This window comes from Rutilus rutilus (assembly GCF_951802725.1).
Source record: "Rutilus rutilus genome assembly, chromosome: 13".
NCBI classification, from domain to species: Eukaryota; Metazoa; Chordata; class Actinopteri; order Cypriniformes; family Leuciscidae; genus Rutilus; species Rutilus rutilus.
Genome location: NC_140218.1, coordinates 26,376,679 through 26,398,805, shown reverse-complemented (window position 1 = coordinate 26,398,805; position 22,127 = coordinate 26,376,679). Strand labels below are relative to the sequence as shown.

General features: G+C 39.0%; 1 protein-coding gene across 2 annotated transcripts; it reads right to left on the bottom strand.

Annotated features, from left to right (window-relative positions):
* Positions 1-1,052: 1,052 nt before the first annotated feature.
* Positions 1,053-21,976, bottom strand: osbpl2b (oxysterol binding protein-like 2b). Of its 2 annotated transcripts, none has more exons than XM_084427599.1 (14): positions 21,854-21,976; positions 14,039-14,148; positions 12,847-12,970; positions 12,518-12,593; positions 11,465-11,599; positions 10,937-11,034; positions 10,569-10,751; positions 10,200-10,307; positions 10,027-10,116; positions 6,382-6,508; positions 4,368-4,490; positions 3,669-3,792; positions 3,484-3,574; positions 1,053-3,401 (listed from the first exon to the last, which is right to left on the bottom strand). In XM_084427599.1, the coding sequence occupies exons 2-14, from the start codon at positions 14,073-14,075 to the stop codon at positions 3,299-3,301; spliced, it is 1,419 nt and encodes a 472-aa protein (XP_084283725.1). In that variant the 5' UTR covers positions 14,076-14,148; positions 21,854-21,976; the 3' UTR covers positions 1,053-3,298. The 2 variants fall into 2 exon arrangements, with proteins under 2 accessions (XP_084283725.1, XP_084283726.1); XM_084427600.1 differs by lacking the exon at positions 21,854-21,976 and adding an exon at positions 14,282-14,391.
* Between the last annotated feature and the right edge of the window lie 151 nt (positions 21,977-22,127).

Sequence of the window (22,127 nt, the reverse complement as noted above, 5' to 3'; positions counted from 1 at the left end):
AAACCAATTTGAAATGATTCGAGCTTTGTGACATGGTGCATTATCCTGCTGGAAGTAGCCATCAGAGGATGGGTACATGGTGGTCATAAAGGGATGGACATGGTCAGAAACAATGCTCAGGTAGGCCGTGGCATTTAAACGATGCCCAATTGGCACTAAGGGGCCTAAAGTGTGCCAAGAAAACATCCCCCACACCATTACACCACCACCACCAGCCTGCACAGTGGTAACAAGGCATGATGGATCCATGTACTCATTCTGTTTACGCCAAATTCTGACTCTACCATCTGAATGTCTCAACAGAAATCGAGACTCATCAGACCAGGCAACATTTTTCCAGTCTTCAACTGTCCAATTTTGGTGAGTTGCAAATTGTAGCCTCTTTTTCCTATTTGTAGTGGAGATGAGTGGTACCCGGTGGGGTCTTCTGCTGTTGTAGCCCATTCGCCTCAAGGTTGTGCGTGTTGTGGCTTCACAAATGCTTTGCTGCATACCTCGGTTGTAACGAGTGGTTATTTCAGTCAAAGTTGCTCTTCTATCAGCTTGAATCAGTCGGCCCATTCTCCTCTGACCTCTAGCATCAACAAGGCATTTTCGCCCACAGGACTGCCGCATACTGGATGTTTTTCCCTTTTCACACCATTCTTTGTAAACCCTAGAAATGGTTGTGCGTGAAAATCCCAGTAACTGAGCAGATTGTGAAATACTCAGACCGGCCCGTCTGGCACCAACAACCATGCCACGCTCAAAATTGCTTAAATCACCTTTCTTTCCCATTCTGACATTCAGTTTGGAGTTCAGGAGATTGTCTTGACCAGGACCACACCCCTAAATGCATTGAAGCAACTGCCATGTGATTGGTTGATTAGATAATTGCATTAATGAGAAATTGAACAGGTGTTCCTAATAATCCTTTAGGTGAGTGTATGTGTGTGCTATAACTCATTAATTAGAGGGTTGGTTGTTACTGAATTTTCAGTCATCGGTTTAGAAGAAGCTCGCGGATTTATTTCATTGTATTGAAGTGTTTAAATGAAGACAACACAAACAAATTCAGCTTCATTTTTGAGTTTATTATGTTACTGAATATTAATGTGCTTTCATTAAGTAGTTCATTGTTTTACAATGTTACGCCATAATTAGTTACCATAAAATACGTCAGCGAACATCACCTCTGACCTGTTTTTCTTTATATTTTGTGCTTTAAAACTTCCTTTACAACTGTGGGCAAAAGGTTTTATTGTAATGTAACATTTAGGCTATATACTGCACCTTATTGCCATATAATGTAGAGAAAGATCATACAGAAATTAATATTTTTCCCTACCAGATGGGCACAAAAAAACCCCTAATTAAATCACTAAACCACAAAAACTTTTTCACAGCACTATATGCCCAGGCAGTAATGCAGATTTCCAGCATTCAAAGGAATGAAACAGAGAGAGGTTTATCAATGTCATATTTTTTTTATTCCAAAAGAATCAACATTTTCAAACTAAAATTTCAGTTAGTAGAATTTGTTCTCACCAGAATGACATCCCCTTTAATTCTAAAGCAAACTGTTCACAAATGAAGTATGAGCCTCATCTCACAGTAAAATACCTTTTGACACCTTTTAACAAAAAAAAATTAAATACTATAAAAATAAATCATTGCACAAAATAAGAGCCATGTGCTTATGATTGCTAGAAATCTATGTGCAACATCTTGGAACATACAGACATCCGTACACTGAAAATACGACAAGAGGGACGCTTAGTCATTCCACTTGCACAATGAACTCACACAAAGCCACATACAAATAAAATCTATAGTTTAATTGTGGAATATTAGTCTCATAACGCTAGTTTTCAAAATGATCAAATGTACATTTAATGAAGCAACAGATAACAATAAAGGATGCAAAACAAGTAGTGTACTGAATGTCAGATGTGTATCTAACAAATGGTGACTACATTTTGACATTCCTGTTGATGTTAAGTACTTAGACGAGGGGAAAGGTGCTTAGAAACAAACCGCTTAAGGATAAGCATTAGTGACTAACAGATGCATTCAAAGTCAGGCACTGTGGGAAAGAAAAACGTGCGTGTTGTGTGTACTTGAAAAGAGCAGCAACTGTTGCATCACTGTGCTTCAAACCCGCTTATTTGACTTCAGATCATCTCTAAACGAAAGGAAGCAGTCTGAATGAGAATATGATTCGATCGTAAAATACTTAATGGCATCTATAGGCAGTAAATATCCTCTCAAATGAGATGCATGTTATAGAAGCTGCCATTCCATAATCATAAAGACTGAAACATTATGGGGTGTTTGAGCAGTTTGATGGGTTGCATAGATTTAGTCCGTTTTCTCAAATACACAATGTACATGTCTATGTTTGAGAGCAGCGATAACAGATGCAAATGCTGATGGATAAAACAACCCATGACACCCTACTTTTCATAAAACAAATTCAACGGATAGTGCTTGAACAATTTAGTGTGACACCGATACCTTATAAAAACTGTGGAATATGAAAATTGTGCATTTACAATGTCGACAGAGCTAGTTTTAACTTGTTAAACATTAAAGTCAGTACAATCAGCCTATTTTACATCCCATGAGTCTCTGCGGGAACCACAAAGTGAAAAAAAGAAAAGAAAATGAGCTTTTGAGGCTATTTTTAAAACGCATCACCATATTGAACGCATGGTGAGGATATTTTGCGTAAAGTTTAATCTGAAACCAAATCCAAAAGGCAAAATATTGTACCAATTAAAACAAAAATCGATAGCTTTTTACATTAATTGCCACTAGCGCACACGCACACACACACACAAAAAGAGTTATTAACATTCATCATCATTCACTAAACATCATAACTGTTGTAATTTTTAATTAATGCTTGATCACATTCACGCTCTACGTACAGCTGGATCCGAGGTCTTAGGTGGCTCAGTGCTAGCCCAACTCAAAACATCTGGAATTAGTTTGTTAAATGCCTACTGTACATGGAAAACAGCCAAAGCAACTCAGTCACATTTTATCGGTGACCTCGTGTGATGTACGCATCTGTTCTCCTACTGCTGTTTCCATGCTCTCCTCCATTGATAAAACCTACAGGGTTGATGAGATGTGAGAGAAGATGCTTTCAAAGGGCAATTCAAAAAGCTCGATCATAAACGCAAGTGCTGAGGATGGTGGCCGCACGATATTAATGTGAGCGTAAGCGCTATTGTTTTCGGTTGGGTATAATATGGTGCGTGGTGAGGAGGGAGGTGACGAAATCTCTGCCCTTTGAACTTGCACCTCCTCATCAGTAGATATCAGGACAGTCTGTGTATTTCCTATCAAAGTAGCCGCCAGTGTACAGCCAGTCCTGCGATCCTGTGTATGGGTTTGTGCCTGACTGAAACCACCTGAAACGGTCAGAGAGGTTAAGATATGGCACGTGTAAATCACGCACGCATACAAAAGGCAGGAAAGTGTGGTAGTGCTAACCTCGTGGACCACTCGTCACCGTCTTTGGCTCGCTCCTTACGAGCTGCTCTCTGTTTCTCTTCCAGTCTCTCCTTTTCTCTGCTGGCTTCATCTGCACAAACACACAAAAGCTTTATGTTAGTCTTTGTCATGTATGAACAGAAGGAGGCGCTGTAGGGCTGTTTAACAAAAAGACTTTTTATTACCCATGTTGCCGTTCTCCATGGCTCTGATGTCAGGCCGTAGGCGGCAGTCTGTGGGTCCCAGCACTCCTTCCATGCCACGCTCCAGCTCATTCAGTGCCATGGCAAAGTTAGTGAAGTTATACATCTAGAAGTGAACAGAGGGGTTTCAAATCAAGTAAACCAATAATTAAAATGAGATTACACTACAGTTAAAAAATTTGGGGTCCGTTTTTTTTTTTTTTTTTTAAAGGGATTCATTCTTTAATTCAGCAAGGATACATTAAATTGATCAAAAGTGACAGTAAAACATTTACAAGATTTATATCACAATTGTTTTCAACATTGATAATAATCAGAAATGTTTCTTGAGCAGCAAATCATCATATCAGAATGATTTCTGAAGGATCATGTGACACTGAAGACTGGAGTAATGACGCTGAAAATTCAGCTTTGCATCACATGCATAAATTACATTTTAAAATATAATAAAATAGAAAACAGTTATTTTAATTTGTAATATATTTCACTGTATTTACTGTATTTTTTATCAAATAAATGCAGCCTTGCTGAGCATAAAGAGACTTCTTTCAAAAGATCTATACTACTGTTCTAAAGTTTGGGGTCTATAAGTTCACCTTTTAAGAAATCATTAACTTTTTTTTCACGTATTGTCGTGTAGTGTGTGTGTGTGTGTGCCTTCATGAAAATAACATCATGTACCTCTGCCGAATGAGGCGGTCTAGATGATATTCTCCATAATAATCTGCTTCCAGGAACCACGGCCACAGTCTCTTGTACATCAGGCATTTCATCGGCATCCTCGTTGACGGCTTCTGGCTCCTCCTGTTGGTGCAACCGCATCTTTAAATCCCTCAGACAAGACAAGAACCTTCCCTAATACCCTTTCATTTTTCACACTGATTCTCCACAGACAGGAAAAGCATAAACGCATACAGTGGACCCCAAAAACGATTTAGTCACACTTAATGTATGAAGGTCACTGCATTAGATAAGATATCAAACCAAGTGGCATCTCCAGTATATCTATCGTTTTACCATTTAACCCTTGTGTGGTGTTCAAAACCTGGCGTTCTAACTTTTCAGTCTCTCCCATTCACTTTCAATGGCCCAGTGGAACACCACAAGTGTAACTTTGTGCCATATTGTACAAAATAAAAGTTTTTACAAAACAAAATTCCTGGTGAAAAATTTAAGTAGACTAGTGTGATCAACAGTGCCAATTTATTTAATTTTTCCAAAATTATTCAAAAATGATGTTTTTTTTACTCAAAAATTGAGATGCCTACTCTCAAATAAATGAGGCCTACAATTAGAAATATAAAACCAGTCCTAATTGAAAGAGAACAAGTGGACAAAAATATTGAATCCAATATCGGGTGATAATATTGCATAAAGAGTGATTTATAAGCTATTTTTTGTAGGCCGGTCATTTTTGACCGGGAAGACCAGAAGTGTGACAATGTGCCATTTTGACCAAAATAAAAGTTTTTCAAAACAAAATTCCTGGTGAAATATTAAAGTAGACTAGTGTGATCAACAGTGCCAATTTTCTTCAGATTTTATTTAAAATTTCCAAAATTATTCAAAAATAATGTTTTTTTTACTCAAAAAATGAGATGCCTAGTCTCAAATAAATGAGGCCTACGATTAATCAGATGCAAATAGAAATATAAAACCAGTCCTAATTGAAAGAGAACAAGTTGATAAAAAGATTGAATCCAATATTGGGTGATAATATTGCATAACAAGTGATTTATAAGCTATTTTTTGTAGCCATTTTTGACCGGGAAGACCACAAGTGTAACAAGGTGACAAAACCCCCCCTAAAAAAGTAAGAAAATTGTCAAAAAACATTTGAGAAGTAGTTATATCATCTGTGAATAGAGTCACTAAGTTTCAGTCCAAAGCGATAACATTAACTAGTATTTTGGGGTAAAAGAAAATTCTCTCTGGGTCATAATGACCCGAACACCACATGAGGGTTAAACTCAAAACGGTTATTTTTGTGAAATGTTTGACTTGAAAAGGGAGCTTGGGTTTTCTTCCTTTAAAACGCTTAAAAGCAGTTTCATCATCACCTTTTTCCAAACCTGTATGACTTACTTTCTTTTGCAGAACACAAGAGAAGATAGTCTGAAGAATATTGTTAACCAAACGGTGTTGGTGTCGGTGTTTTCAAGAGAAAGTCATGTACAAGTTTGGAACGACATGAGGTTGATCGTGATCATTATCATTTTTGGGTGAACTATCCGTTTAATCTCCCACACCCAGAAGTCTGTCAAATACAGCCATAAACTGGGTGTGTTGTCGTATGATGGGACCAAAAGGAACTGACAAAAAGCTGAACAGAGTCAAAGGTCTGAGGTATGATGAGTATTTTAACACACCTGCTCTTTCTACACCTACACACCGCTCTTCTGTACATAAATCAGCACATATTTAAACTACACACCCATCAATGAATGCAAACAGCTCTGTAACCCTAAAACACTCCATTATTCTCTACATGTGCCTGAATCACTAGACGAATCAGAATTACACACGTCTACACCTACTGATACTAGTCTACATCTGTTACCTTGACATGAACACAGAGAGGAGAGCTGCTTCCATTTATAAAAAAAAAAATAAGATATGATAAAAGATAAGATAGCGATCAGGGGTTAAAGCAGCATGAGTGGTCAACTGTTAGCCTTGCTAATATCTTTCACACCTGTTTCTGTTTTTTAGTGTCCGCCGCTCCTTTCTTCTCGAGCTTCCGATGGGCCTCGTACACATGTGGGTCGACGCTCCACATACACTCCGTCCATTTCCCATAGATCACGCAGCGCTTCTTCTTACTGCAAGCAAAGTACATGTAGAGGAGAACAACTATTTGAGTACGTAGCACTATAAAATAAAAGAAAGCTGATCTTGAAAAATATTAGACGTAAACAGATGTGGGAATAAAGACTTCCTGTACCTATTTTGAGTCAAATTCCCATTATGACTTAGCTTACTTAATTATTGATATATTTGTGGTCTAAAAGAGAATGTTTTTCTCATGATGCCATAATGCTGTATATTTATTGTTGATTAATAATAATCTAGGGCAATTCGAAGTTAGAATGAATACTGGCTACTAGGCTTTGGCTAACAGAGGATCGTGACACACAGACAACAGTGTTTTTTTACTTTAGTTAAAGATGTGCTGAAGCGGATATTGGTTTATATCATGAAAAAAAAAATGGACTCTTTCATGTGTATTACATCTAGCAATGCAGTTGTCATCCTTCTAAGTATCTCAGAATAGTTTTTTCTGGAAGCCATAGACCTTATTCAGAGCAGCGCCATGACTGCTATAGACTTACCGTGTTTTCAATGGCACCCGCTGTAAAAAGCTGTATAAAGCTCCTAGATCACTTATAATTTTCCACAGCTCATGTTGTCTGAAGCTTTTTGTCTACTTAAATTTGTTGGAAAGATATTTTTGTAGTGTTTTGTCAACAGAAAAAAACAAAAACACATTAAATTAAAGCTGCAAGCAGCATTTAGTGGGGTTCAAGCTTTGGAGGCCTTTAAGCACATAAGGCAATTTAGTGAGTTTTCTGAGTATTCGTTTAGGATTTACAGGCTTTTGAGTGTTTTTTGCCATACCCATTTTCTAAATGGTCCTGTTATAGCTACCCAAAGGGACTGGTTTGGTTCCGATCGGGCGAAAAAACAGGGATTAGTTCGCAAAAGTAGGTTTTGGACAAAATGTGACATAGCAGAAATTTTTTCCTGCCTAAATCGAAATTGGAGATACACATGGAGATACCTCCATACACATGGAGGATACACGCCTCGAGTCAGGGATCACAGTGGTGTAAGACACTTGAGTCTAGGACAAACGGTCTAGGAGTTATGAGCAGTTTCGCGTTTTTGATTGCAGTAGTGCCACCTATGGGCCAATCGGGGTCATACTCGGATAGGTTCTCCCCAAATTGAGGCCTACCATCTGGCCAGGTTTCAAGTCTCTAGGCCTTACGGTTTGGCCTGCACGATGTGTTTTACAAATCCTTACAATTACAATAGGGTTTCAGCATTTCATGCTTGAACCCCTAATAATAGTACAACACAGTGAAGAGATGTACGTCTATCCCTCATAGCCTCGCTTTCATTCCTTCAAAGATGGCGCTGCTGTCAATAAGGTCTACATCAGCCATATAGATGGCCATCCACACAGAAAGCAATTCGCATCAACAGGAGAAAAAAGAAGTAAACCTTTCGTTTTTAACCAGAAATCAATCATTCAACATGGGAGAGTTCAACATTATGCAAATGAGCAGTGATGCAAAGCGATGACTACCAACGGGACAGTGATGGAGCTCTTGCTAAAGCTAGATGCTGCAATGGAGTAGAAACGCTAACTACACCCAACACTTGGCACCTCCAGAGATTTAAATCAATCCTTAATTATTAACTTCATTCCAAATGTCATGGGTGTCAAAGATGTCTAACTGCTTTGTAATCTTCACTGTCTTAAAAGGTCATCATTGCTTATCTCATTGAAAACCATTTTACACAAAGAAATGAATAGTACTTATATGACTCCAGTCATGTCAGTAACTTAATAAAATTTTACCTGAAACGAGTCACCTCATTTGACCAGATAAATGCCACTTCAAAAGGAGCTTTCGCACCGGAGTAACGTTTTCATAGTTCCTTTCATAGGGCGGAAGTACCTGTTTTTGTTGTGTTTGCGCCGCAGGAACTGGGAATGATTTTAGTAACAAAAAGGCCTTTTGGGGGAACTAAATTAGCTCCTACTTTAGAGTAGAGTCTAACCCAGCACAATAGGAACTACCAGTGACGTAAGCGTACGTTGATTGGCCGAACGCTTGTGAAACACCGGCATCCGCCATTTTTAAAAAGCTGTGTAAACACAGTTTACATACACTTCCTCCAGGAGCTAATTCCACGAACATGGAAAACAGCGATAAATAGCATTTACCTCTCTCGCCTTTGTCTGCGGCGTTTGTTCTTTTCTCAGCCTTGATGATATGTAGAATTGCAAGTTATCGTAGGAGGTTTTTAGTCTCTTAGGTAGGGTTGTTAACTTCAGAAAAGGAAAATACGGGACAATCGTAGTTCTTTATAGGAATATAAGGGACACTCAAGATATTTGTACTGTACCACACAGTGTAGGTGATGCAGTTAAGTAAAAAGGTTCTCAGACATAAACACATTTGTTTTGCTTAACCTATTTATGTACAATTGTAATGTCATACAAACAAAATGCCACATTACACACAAACCATCGTTCAAAATAACAGCATTTATCTGAAATAGAAAGTCAAAAGTTTCTACAGGTCAAAAGTTTGGGGTCAGTAAGATTTGTAAAAAAATTTTTTGAAAGAAATTAAAGTAAATAGCGTACTTTTATTCAACAAGGATGCATTAAACCAGGGGTGCCCAATCCTGCTCCTGCCGATCGACTGTCCTGCACAGTTCATCTCCAACCCTAATCAAACACACCTGCCTTTAATTTTCAAGCGATCCTGAAGACCTTAATTGGTTGCTTCAGGTGTGTTTGATTAGGGGTGGAGATGAACTGTGCAGGACAGTCGATCGGCAGGAGCAGGATTGGGCACCCCTGACTTAAACTAACCAAAAGTGACAATAAAGATCATTCTCAAGTGTCGTGATCAGCACTGCTTCTTGTATCAGTCAGTGGTTAGATCAGCAGTCAATAAACAGGACAAGGAAGGTCACGTATGGGACAAATCAATTGGCCTAATATACGGGAAGTCCCGGTTAACACGGAACAGTTGGCAACCCCACTCTTAACCCTCCTTTTTGTTATTTCGATCGCATAACTATACATCTATATTCCACCTCCATTATCACAAAACCCACGACACAAAAACAGCTTGGATCACAACATCCATCGTCCTCCAGTTGTTTGCGCCCGCACTTAAAATACGTCGCTGTTGGCAGGCTTACGTTACTACTGGCAGTGCGAATGCAACCAGGAAAATGGCCCAAGGGGAAAATTTAGTTCTCGGGGGAACGCCCTGGTGGTGGCTAGTTCCTATAACTACCTGGTCTCACTCACAGAATAAATAAATAGTAACTGATTGCAAATAGTGCATTTCTATGGAACTGATAACTGAAAATGTTTGCTCTTTTGTGTGAGGCTTTATCCATGCTGCTAGGTGTTAGTATAAGACCAAGATCACTGAAATATTGGCTGAAATGACTGAGTGCACATTTAAATCACTATGGCTACAAAAGTTGGGCAGGGTCTTTCTTAAAACATGATCCAATAATTTAAACAGTTCATGGTTATAGAAGCAGTCCAATAAAATGTGAAAAGTGTGAGTCAGGATCTCACCTCTTATCCTGGATGTAACCTTCAACTCTGTGCAGCTCCTTTCCAAACATCCCACAGGGTTTAAAGTTCAGCACGCACTTCTCTCCAGTACTAAGCAATCACATGTCACACTAATCGTTCAAACATCAATGCGAATTCACAATAGAATATATGCGTCATAAAAAAAACTTTACCTGTGGTTGACAATTTCCACATTGCCGTACTGTTCAATCCACAGTTTACCGATAATTATATTATGTACACAGCAAAAAGGGTTCGTCCATGTGTATGCCTCTTTATGCCTGTAAGGATACACACACACACACACACACACACACGTGAGCAGGCCGTTACTCAGCAACCCCAGAACCCTTTGCTCTCAAATCAAACCAGGATACCACTGACTCATCCAAGGAAAATCTCACTCACACAATCAATAGACCTTTTCATGAACACAAAAATAGCAGTTGATGTGCACACACACACACACATATATTTATATATACATATCAGGGAATATCAGGGTCTGTACATGTGTGTGCACATAAACATGGCACACTCACTTGTGAAGCTCTAGCGTGATGGTCCCTTTAGGTTCTGCCTCCACACTTTTGCCCCAGAACTTGAGTTTGGGGTAGATGGAGCCGTGGAACACAAAGTCGCCAGTCAGACTCTCAGTGTGAAACGCACTGATGGGCGGATGGTGACTCACCTGCTCTGAGATCAGTCTGAAACCCTGATCCTCTCTGAGTGAAAGAGAAGCAAACAAGAGTAGAGGAAGGAAGCATTAAAGGGGAAGAAGAAGCAAAGTTACATAAATGACAAAGAACAGTTTCCCTTTAGAGCAATCCTGATCTAAACAATGTTTATCGACATCCTCAAATCTTATCAGCATGGTTTGTAGTTAAACGCTCTGCTGGTGTCTCTTTACCGTGTGAGTTCGTAGGTTTCTCCTAAAAGCGGGTTGAAAGGTTTTCCAGTTCTATCCCACTGAGAAGCGACTGCAGACACAGCGAAGGCAGCTACCGTCTTAGGAGCAAGACAGAAAAACCATGTCAAATTAAAGGCCGGATTGTAAGATTACAAAACTGTGCTGCATATACTTGAACAGCATCCCAAATGACGCATTATACACTTATGCATTAATATGTACTCAAAGTGTAGGAATTTTTATACGGTTATTTTGTCATTCAAAATTGAAGTCTGATGCCCCTCCCCCTCTACCACGTAATTAAAGCTGTGACAGTTGAGTGCATGAATTGTCCAATTTTTTGGGGGTTAATTAAGTGCATCATCTGGATATTTATGGAGTTTTCAGTGAACACACTCAGCATAGATAAGTGCACAAGTACATGAATTGGGATTACATGACATGATTTAATTATCTTCATTATAATCAAACTCTAAACTGAAACTATAAACGTATACATTTTAGATCAGCCATTGTGTGTGGTCTCACCTGCATCCTCTCTATAGAGTCGTTCTGTGAGCAGGCTTTGTGGATGAGGTATGTGTGCTCCATATACTCAGAGATTCTCTGCAGAAAGCTCAGGGGCTCATTGAACACAATGGGCATGGTGATCTTGGACAGCTCCTGGAATACAGCACAATAAAACAGGCTGAGAAGGACCAAACGTCTTTACAGGTTGTGACAAACGACACATTTTCACATTTGGTTGACTAGTGGCCCTTAAGGAACGCTTCTTTAGGGTTATGTCGACAGTGATCAGACGTGTTTCTTAAGGGGCCCCTAGACACATTCTTGCATTTAAAAACAGCTGGGTGTTGTAAATCAATAGACTAGCAAATCAATAGAAAAGAACGATTCGAGATGTTTTTTTAAAACGTTAAACTGTCAACCTAACGTCGTCATAAAAACAGTGAGATGCAACTGCATATACATAAACCAAGCATTGAAATATTTTTGTCTTGACAGTAATTTTCGTAATTTATTGCTGAAAGTGATGGATTTCTCAGAGAGGATTTTTGAGGATTTGGATTAGGGCTGTGACAATATCAGACTTTTTACTACACGATTATCGTGGTCAAAAGAATTCACGCTAACGATATAAATCGCAATACCTATCCCATTTTACCCTCTCCGAGAAGTTGGCATGACATGGAAAATGCAATGGTCTTTTCTTCCCTATTGCATGATCTATATCAGAGTGAAAAAAAAACAGGACTTGATTTTGTCCTTGATTGAAACTGATTGGATTATTATTTGCCCTTTCCTAGCAGCGGTGAGGTGTCATCAGAGAAGATATGTCGAGGGAGGGGAAGAATGTTTTGATTCAGAGGGCACACGGATAAAAAAAATTGACATGCACAGATCATAATAAACATTGCAATATTCCATTAAAAAATAGGAATTGTAAATGTATTATTTCATGGTGACAAAGTACATAAGCTCACTAATAGACATTAATCAGCTTGTCAACCATCCATTCTTAATGCACTCATAATTAATATGCTGAACTTGCTACTAGAATGATACATTTTTTATCCTTACCAGTCCAATACATTTCTTGAGAATGCTCCAAACACTAAAATCATTTCTGGAGAACATAGGGGCAGGAAGAGACGACCTAAAAGGGCAGAAGAACAATTTCTTTTTCATAAACATGCACACACTCTCACGAGTGTACTGATATGTTTGACTGTAGAACTATGCACAGATGTGAAGATTATACATGAACGAGAATGAACTGTAAACATAAGATGAAAATAAGAATCTAAAGATAGAAAGACAAAAGACACAGAGAGAGAGAGAAGATTAAAGACAGAGACAAAGAGCATAATAAGGAGTATATGGGTCACAGCACTGGAATCTGGCCGGACCTGCGCTTCTTAATTCCGTTCTCCTGAGGAACAGCTCCATTGTTCTTCTGAGCACCGTCATACGCTACAGCGTCTTTAAAACTGGCTTCTGATGTGCCTTCACACGACTCGTCTGAATCCAAGCCTGAGACACACAAGCAAATTATTATTATTATACTTAAAAATTAAAATGCACTAGAAACTAAAATCAAGTCTTCCTACAAGCAAATTTATGCATCACAATATGATACTAAAAAGTATAAAAGAGAGTTCAATATTTTTGAAACTTGGTCTATAAAGTATAAGTATTTAAAAGTGTTCAAGATAGTTAATTTTCAATAATTATTAATAATAATTAAAAGAACAGTGAAAAGGTTATTTATAAAATACATAAAATCGAATAATATCAGTTGTAAGCAAATTGCCATTAATAAAATCTCTCCACTAAAATTGACCATACATGTCAAATGCAGAAGACTTATATATCTTCTGTATGTCTGATATCAACATGCATTTATTACCTATATAATAACATGGAATAAAATGCGGTTCCTCACGTTTTGTACCACCTGATATGAGCGACTTGGTTGATATGATATCAGGCTTCAGGTTTCCAGCACAATGACCTGCCAAAGTCCATATTGCCTTGTTTATTTATTCATTACATTATTTTCATCTCATTTCATCTCCGCAATGACAGAAGCCATCAGACCATCTGAAAGCAGCACTACATAATTGAAGTTATCAACAGATTGCGGTAAGCCGACACCAGACTGGCGCGCGCTATAACAAACACACATGGCCGAGGGCCAAAGTCAACAGTGGCCAAAACACTCACAATAGGGGACAAATGAGATCGTCCTCAGAAAACACAGCTGTTTAATACTGCTGTGTGTGAACTCAGACAGCGCTGAGAGAATGTCAATGTTTTCATGACACGCGACAGCTCCGGACCGGCTTGTGTCACAGAGGTGCCATTTACATGAACAAAGTTGTTGAACTTGTTTCTCTTTAGGACTTCAAATTTTAGAGCTACCTTTTGGTTTCAAATATCCATCCATTGGCGATACATTCATGTATGTATGTGATTGGTTAAAATGCAAAAGCAGCAGGAGTAGACATAAATGGACACTTTTAAATCGTACAATTGATTATTTTTTTCTGACTAACTGTGGAGCCCGACCATCCCGTGCCATTTGGAAATGTCTCTCACCTGTGACGGCATCATAGAACTCGTCTTCATTATTCATGGTAGAGAATGGGCTGACAGCACAAGGTCTCTAAAACATGGTCTCTCTTTCTTGTCTCTGGAAACAGGGACACCTGCAAAGAGACAATAGTCAATATCCAAACCAGACTCGTGAACAAGAAAACAGCTTACAATAGTTTTAAGAAGGCATATTGAGAGTCCATTTGATGCTTCCCATATAGGAAAAACAAAAATCCCATCATTCACCTTTCCTCCAATGATCTTAGAGCCTTAGTTCATTCATGCATCCATTCATCTATCATGTTTGACTGAAACTACCCGGCTGCTCTTGAAATGAGAGGTGGAGCCACTGCAGGTCTCCTCCCATGGGCTTGTATGCAGCAACTTATTTGATATAGAACTGAACTTTGGACAATCTCCATCCAAAGAGTGTAAGCTGAGAGACAGACCTGTACTGTGACGCACACGGGACGGCCTTATCTCAGTCTAGACAATACCTGAGGGAACGCTTCTTTCACGGTTAAAGTCTATTAGCCAGCTATGCAAATTTATGTAGACATTGAGTAGCTAAAGGACGCTTGCTGAATGTCTCTCTCGGTCTGTTTTAGCAGACTGCCATTTAGGCTCAATGAATTCCCTGAGCACAAATTACTGGAGAGCAACTAACAGCTTTATTACATCCTTTGACTTTGAAGTCTTTAAGTAACATGAAAAGTAAAGGCAAATCAAGCAATACCCATTTCTAATTACCCGGTTCAAGCGTTTCTTCAACTATCATGACTTCCTGTGGCTGTTGTTTGCAAAAACATTTTCTGAGAGATAGCAAAGTCAATGAGCCGACTCGCTATTAGGACACATATGCAAATCTAGGACAAATATGCAAATCAAGGTGACAACCAACAAGTAGGCTATGTTGCATAACGTTTATTGACATATTTTTTAGACAAGTGCCACCAGGCACCAACCGTTCTGCAACTTCAGGAAATACCTTTCATATTATGACAAATCACTCCACATATTACCTTGACAATTCATTAGTGGTGTTTGCTAAGCAAAGTGCCACTATTACTCCAGCTCATAGTTAGGGTTAGGGGGTCCATAGCCCGTTTGGGAAGAAATGTGCTATCATTTTGATGGACAAGAAGAAATACATTAGACTAACAATGCCTGAAGTAGGGACCAGAGCATCTTCAAATAAGCAAGCACCCACAACACCTTAGAAAAACTTTATAAATCTTAATAGATTAACACAAATTGTATTTCACTTATGTTCCATAATCTACCGTCAACCTGGTCAGTGCATGGCAAAGGTTTTAGTGAACTCTGAATAAATAGTGTGAAGTAGCAACAGATATTTTCTTCCTTATGACACATCCAAGTTTAACGGAATATCAAAAAAAGTTTAAAAAGAAAAACAAAAGTAGGAAGAAGATTTTTTCATTGTGTATCCATCGGTATTTGTCCAAATCGGCCACGATGGTGATACGCAGCGATTCTATTTTAGAAATGTCTCTATTTCTGCAACGTCACGGCAGGAACAAAAACATACAAAGTATGCTGAAATGCCGAAATTCTCAGGTACGGTTTATGTGCTTTATTGCATGTCAAAAACGTCTAATGTGAGTTTGAATATCATTTTGCGTGACCTTTATAGCCATACTGAAAGCGACAATGGATAAGATCAGATCTTGAAAATAAATGAAAGGAAACAAGACACAAACTGTGAACTTAACGTGAACGTTAAGTATATTCTATGACAAAGATTGTCAGTCACTCAGCATTTTTAACAATCGTTAAAATGGTCCAATGTTTATGAATTTGATTATGTACTTATCCATTTGGTTGAGAGTGCAGTGTGCTTGCAGATAAACTCCGCCTACACACTGGATTCTGATTGGCTGTGATTTTTGATAGATTTCTTTTTTCGCATTTCGTGTGTCATTTGTGTGGACACTGGGATCTTATCGCATCGCATTTGGTAAGGAAATGGTATAATGAGCATTATATCTGGACACTGGCCACCCTGCTCTAGATAGTGAGCAAAATATTAACGCACCCCAACCCCAACTGTTTATGCGAAGCAATGAAATTGTCTACACAAAAAAACGAAGTGGTCCAGTGCATAACGTTTAAAATAATGTTAATAAATCAAATATAATTGCATAAATTGCATAAACAATAGCCTCATATATATATTTACGCATAGTTTAATACAAAGAGCCGAAGCACAGATCACACAGAGTACTTTTTGCTTTTAAATGCAGTGGGATGAAATTTCATGGAAGGGGGTTTAGGGAAAGGTTTAGGGTTGGGGTGTAGGACTTTAGGTTTCGAGCTTCTCTATTTCTGGAATGTTTTGAATGAACAATGCCACAGCGCAGCATCTAGAGGGTTCAACTGGATAAGTCAACAAAAACATTAAAACACAACGACTCATACATCATTAGGTGGCTGGTGCACACCTCAAATTCAAATGCACCGGTTTTGCATTCGAATATGGATTTTTATTTTAAATTCGACGAATATTCGAAATTCGAATTGTAAATTTGGCAGCCCTGTTTCCTTGTACCAATAAATCAACTCATTGTTCACAAGTTTCAAACAGCAATTCAAAAGCATCTCAACCATTTTGCAAGGCCTAATTGGTTTCTAATGACCCAAACCATGTGACGCTTCGTTTCCATCAGGTAAAACTTAAGGTTATTTATGAGTTTTTAAAGGGCAAAGGTCAGGGGTCAGGCCACGCAGACGTCTCATGAGTAAATCAAAGAGTTAGGAAATTAGTCTAACTTAAGCATGGAGGACAACATGCAGCTGTCTCTGTCACGGTCACATCAACTCTTAACATTCAAAAAACGCAGGCGGTCCGTTTCAAAGCAGAAAAGGGATGTGAATGTGTGGAATGTTCTTAACCCTTTCATGCATGAATTATGACAACCTCAGTAAGGATTTTTTTTTTTTATCCCTACATGTTTTTATTGCTCTTAGGGCGTGAAAAACAAGACCTGCACTTTTTTATTCCACATATTTTTCAAAGAGATTGGAGTAGACACTCGAGTAGACCGTATGCGTTTTTGGTTTTAACTGGACTAAAGAGACACTGAATTAAATATAGAGTAATAACACAGTAATACTGTGTGTATTTAACAAACCACTGAATAACATTATGAAATCATGTAAAAACTACAAAATATATACAAAAAATATAATAAAGCTTCAATTATTGCAAACTCACTGGAGTTTGTTCCTGTTCGACCAGCAGACAGAGAGGAACTTCATACAAGTTGAATGTTGTATGTCTTTGATATCAGAACATGAGGATGTGATTCCATCAAAGATCTGGTGGAGGTACAACCCAACTCAGACTATGTAGAAAATGCTTATGCTCCCTCCAATTTACCAGAGTATGTCGATTTACCCTTATTATCTGATAATTCTGATTATGTATTTCTACAGTAGCTGAAATCTACATTTATTAATTGATGTTTTAAGACCGTGGATAAATCAAATACCAATCAAGTGTTTTTAATCTCATCTGAAGAGAGCAGTGTTGGGGGGGGGGGGGGGGGGGGTAACGCATTACAAGTAACATGCATAACATAATCCAATTAGCCTACTATTTTGATGTAACGAGCAAAGTAACTCCAAGTAACACGCATTACGTAGTCAGATTACTTTTTTGAACTGCAAATTACATTCTAATAACACAAATACATTTATTTACAACCCAAAAAAGTTGCTTCAGATGACGTATTTTTAAGAACAGCCACAATAATAGTATGAATTGTAGCTGAAATATAACTAACGATGCATGATGTCCAATTTAGTACGACAGATTAATCAGAATTTCCTCCCAATCTAAAAGCAATAGGCCTACTTGGAAAATTTAACAATGATATGACTCCCTAGATGTTACAACATTTTTCTTTACCTGCAACTGCAAAAGTTTTCTAGGATAGAACGAATGGATGGATATTCCGGAGCAACTTGGTATTTCTGAATGGCCGTTGGCCATCTTGGTTTGGAGAAAAAGTCATAAAGGTATTGAATGACATGAGATGAGAGCGAGCAAATTACAGAAATTGGATTTTTGGTTGAACTATCCCCTTAAACACACATTAGAGCCAATATCAAAATAAGCAAAGGGTCAACAGGGAGACACCATCAGTCCCCTGAAATCAAACAAGAGAGACAAAGCCAGAGAAAGACTATTGCTCAAGGTTTTCAACAGAATCTGATACATTATCTCTGATGCACTTTCACCTACATGGGAAAACAAGTGTTCTGCAATCAGATGAAATGTTAAAATAACACAGACGTCTCAGCCGCCCCCCTCCCGAGACACTGTGTTGTGCTACAGTAATGATCTCTGATATGCGAACAGCGTTCCCGGGAGCGAGCCGAATGGAATCAGAGACGACCGAACTCCGGTGCCGTGGCAACTGATAACCAGGCACAATATGTCTGCATGAAAAATAAAGACTCAGGTGCGGTGTTTTACGAGACCCAGCACACAATCAGGCCCTGTTCATTTGAACAGAATCCTGATCGGCTGGACCAGAGGGTAGAAATGAAGAAGCTGGAACACACAAACCCAAAATACATAAATGATTATGGTTACACCTTCTCCCTTGACACTTTTTAAAATAGATGCTGGCTCATTTCTGAGAACAAATTTGGGAAAAGAACAGAAGTGATGAGAATCCAAGATTTTTTTGCACTTATTTGGGGGTAAATCTGCAGAATTTATTGTGCTTAATGTATTTAAAGTCAGCATGAAACAGAATTTTACGATCTAGCCTTTTCTTCCCTATTGTGACTTCTCAAACAAGAAACAAAAAAATAGTATAGGACTTGGTTTTGTCCATCTGAAATTGATTGGATGGTTGTGGTTCGCTACTGCTGTGATGTCATGTGAGTGACATGCTGTCTCGCCTTCTCACCAGTAAACATGTCAACAGAGAAGAGAAGAGATGTCACTGCACGAGGGGGGGGGGGGGGGGGGGGGGGGGTATTTTGATTAAAGATTATGAAGGCATAATTACGCGCATGGATAAATAATTTAAAGTCCCGCTGTAGTCAATAATTTAATCCCTTAAAACTCATCTAAATGTTTCTTTCCAGTGAAAAAAATTATTCATGCCTTAAGAAAAGCTTGAATGTAACTCGACACCCTTACTTCATTTAGTAGCCTATACGCGGAACAATGAATAAGCTAATTAGCCCCGCCTCCACTCACTCGCACCAGCTCAGATCCACTCGGTAGGAAAAACAGCGCACAATGGTATCGCTCTTTACAACGTCGGACACATAAGAGTAATAGATAAACCTTTTGCTTGACTATGTTATCAAACAGCTAATAACGTGTTTCTAATGTTACACAAACCATGTTCCTGTTCATCATCTCAGAGTCTGACCGCTGCCTTCTAACAATCATCAGAAACGCTTTGAACCACTCAGAACGTCAGTGGAGAAAGGCATATAGTTCATCATAACATAGTAATATACATCATACACCCGCTATATTGCTAAATCTACCTAGCCTAGAAATCTAGACGCACCCTAGCGGCAGCAAAATGTATTTTGCAGCCAGGGCAGTCTAGCAACTCTCCATTGACTTTCGAGCTGCAAAAACCTAAATTGGGTCAGGCCAATCACGTCGTGTATAGAGTAGGCGGGGCGGGCTTAACATATGACGACAGAGTTGCGACGGTTACCTGCCACTTGAAAACAAAGAATGGCTGCTGCTGGCGAACATCTTTCGAATCGGCTTTGTCCGCGACTCTGGAGGACTTGGAGTTAAGTTTTTCTTTGAGAAAAGAGCAAAGAACGGCACTTAAGTCATTCTTAAAAGAGGAAGATGTGTTCGTAGTTTTGCCAAAAGTTTAATCTATCAACTAGCTCCGCTGTTGGGAAAACGCTCTGGTTGGTTGAAGCACTGTCCTATTGCGTGAAGAGGGAATTTGAAAGACAGCCGTTTATCCCGCCCCTCGGATTGAGCCGTGTCTATGATGAGTTGCCAGACCCAACATCTTGATGTAGGTCTGGCTTGCCAGGCTAAAATCTACCCAATTTTTCACATCAACAAAAAAATATATACCGGGATAACCTGGCTTCTCCCGAGAGTTCACAGTTAATGATATGCTGAAGCCTGCAGATACGTTGATCTGATTGGTTACAAGCTAGTTTGTGACATCAGAAACACCAGCGATTTCAAACCGCATTTTTGAGACTGTCTTCGTTGGTTCACCGCAGTTTTAAAAAGAAAATACTCGGCAATGGTGTGGACTTGAGAATTTGCACATGGTTTGTCTTAAAGCATATTGAAAACACCACATAGACATATAAACAACATTAAAAACTTAATTTTCACCACAGGATGACTTTCAAATAAATACAGCAATAGCCTATTCCATGATAAAATAAGAACTGTCAATATTGATTTCATGGTGACTTTAATCAAGCTATAAGGGGATGTATATAATGAATTATAAGCATTACAAATCTGTGTGCATTTGTGAAGGTTAGGTACAGGAGGTTGAGGCAATACCCGAAAGGTCATGACTGCCTAATAAAGTGACTGTAGGTAGACACACAAACACCAACAAGTTCACAGACTCTGCGTTACTCACAGTTTCATTGACACCTTTGGAATGTGGTCTGTTTGGGTAAGGTGCCTTCACATACCTGACAATGACACATTAATTAGCAAGTCAAGGCGGTGTTGGGAATCTCCATGTGCACGCCGTACATAAAACAAGATAGTGATATCTTGCTTTACTCTGAGGAATGTGGCCTGATACTTATCTACAGCTGTCTACTTGCCCAAAGCTACACACAACATAACACCTCAGGAACTGAAAAAGCAATAACTGCTCAACAGCGCACGTGGCAAAGCCCACTGTACATTACTGAACCCTTTCACCCGCTTTAACACCAGTAACGGACAACTTCTTTGACATTTCTTTTTATGAGACGTAGATTAAAACCCTGTTCCTGCAATTAAAAGCCATGAAACCTACATGAGTCAATATGACAATGCAAATACGTCAAACATTAATACACACATACCATCTGATAAATCCACAGGCCAAAACCTGTCATTCCCATTAGAAAAGAACATGTAAAGAAAAGAAAGAGAGAGAATTTAGTAAAGAATATCAGCAAGTTGTTACAGATGTGTAACATGGTGGTGGTGTGTAAAGCCCCAGGGAACAACACGTTCATGTCGGTGCAGAATGTGTTAACAACACACTTAAACAGATGAAAATATCTGGAAAGCAAAACCTCCACTGTTTACTTTTAAAGAGAAGTCAGGCTGAGGAAATGACAGCTGAACAGCCCTAAACCTCAACACGAAAGGCTTCAATCTCTAAAACTCACTCTAAAAGAAAAGACAATGCTACACAACAATTCACAACAAAATCAAAAGATTCAGCAGCTGACACTCTCACAAATCAGGGCTGTGTCCTAAATCCTAGTGAGCTGCCTATCTAGACAGCATTTTGGGGGGTTAGATAGCATTCTGGTTCAGATAGCCTTGGTAAATCAGTGGGTTTTGCCAGTGATCACTGTTCACTCAGCAATGTTGTGTAACGTTAGGTAGACAGCAGCTCGCTAGGTTACGAGGAGCAGCCGGAGTCTGTAAGTTAAACAGATGCTAACAGGCTAAAGCTCCAGCTAACTGCCAAACTTAACTAAGTACGTTAACGTTAACGGCTCGAGAGCTTTTCGTCCGCTGGAAGGCATTGCTTTAAAACCTCAGTTACTGCTGTGAAAGAGTCCGAAGAGTTACTTTTAAAGAAGACAGTCGGGTACCTGTGATGATGGCTGGATTTCGCTTCTCTCGGACAGGGATGATGATGATGATGATGATGATGCTGTTGCTGTTGTTGCTGCTGCTGAAGAGCTGACACTCAGCCGGAAGAGACCGATATGGGCGGTTTGATTGACGTGTCTCTTGGCCAATTATATTGTGTGAATTTCGTCGCCTGACTGGTTACGTCAGAGCAAGACCTTTTGCATTGTAGTTGCACAACAATGTGTTTACCATGCAGCTTTTGCTCTGTTAAACTCAACAATACTTACTTTT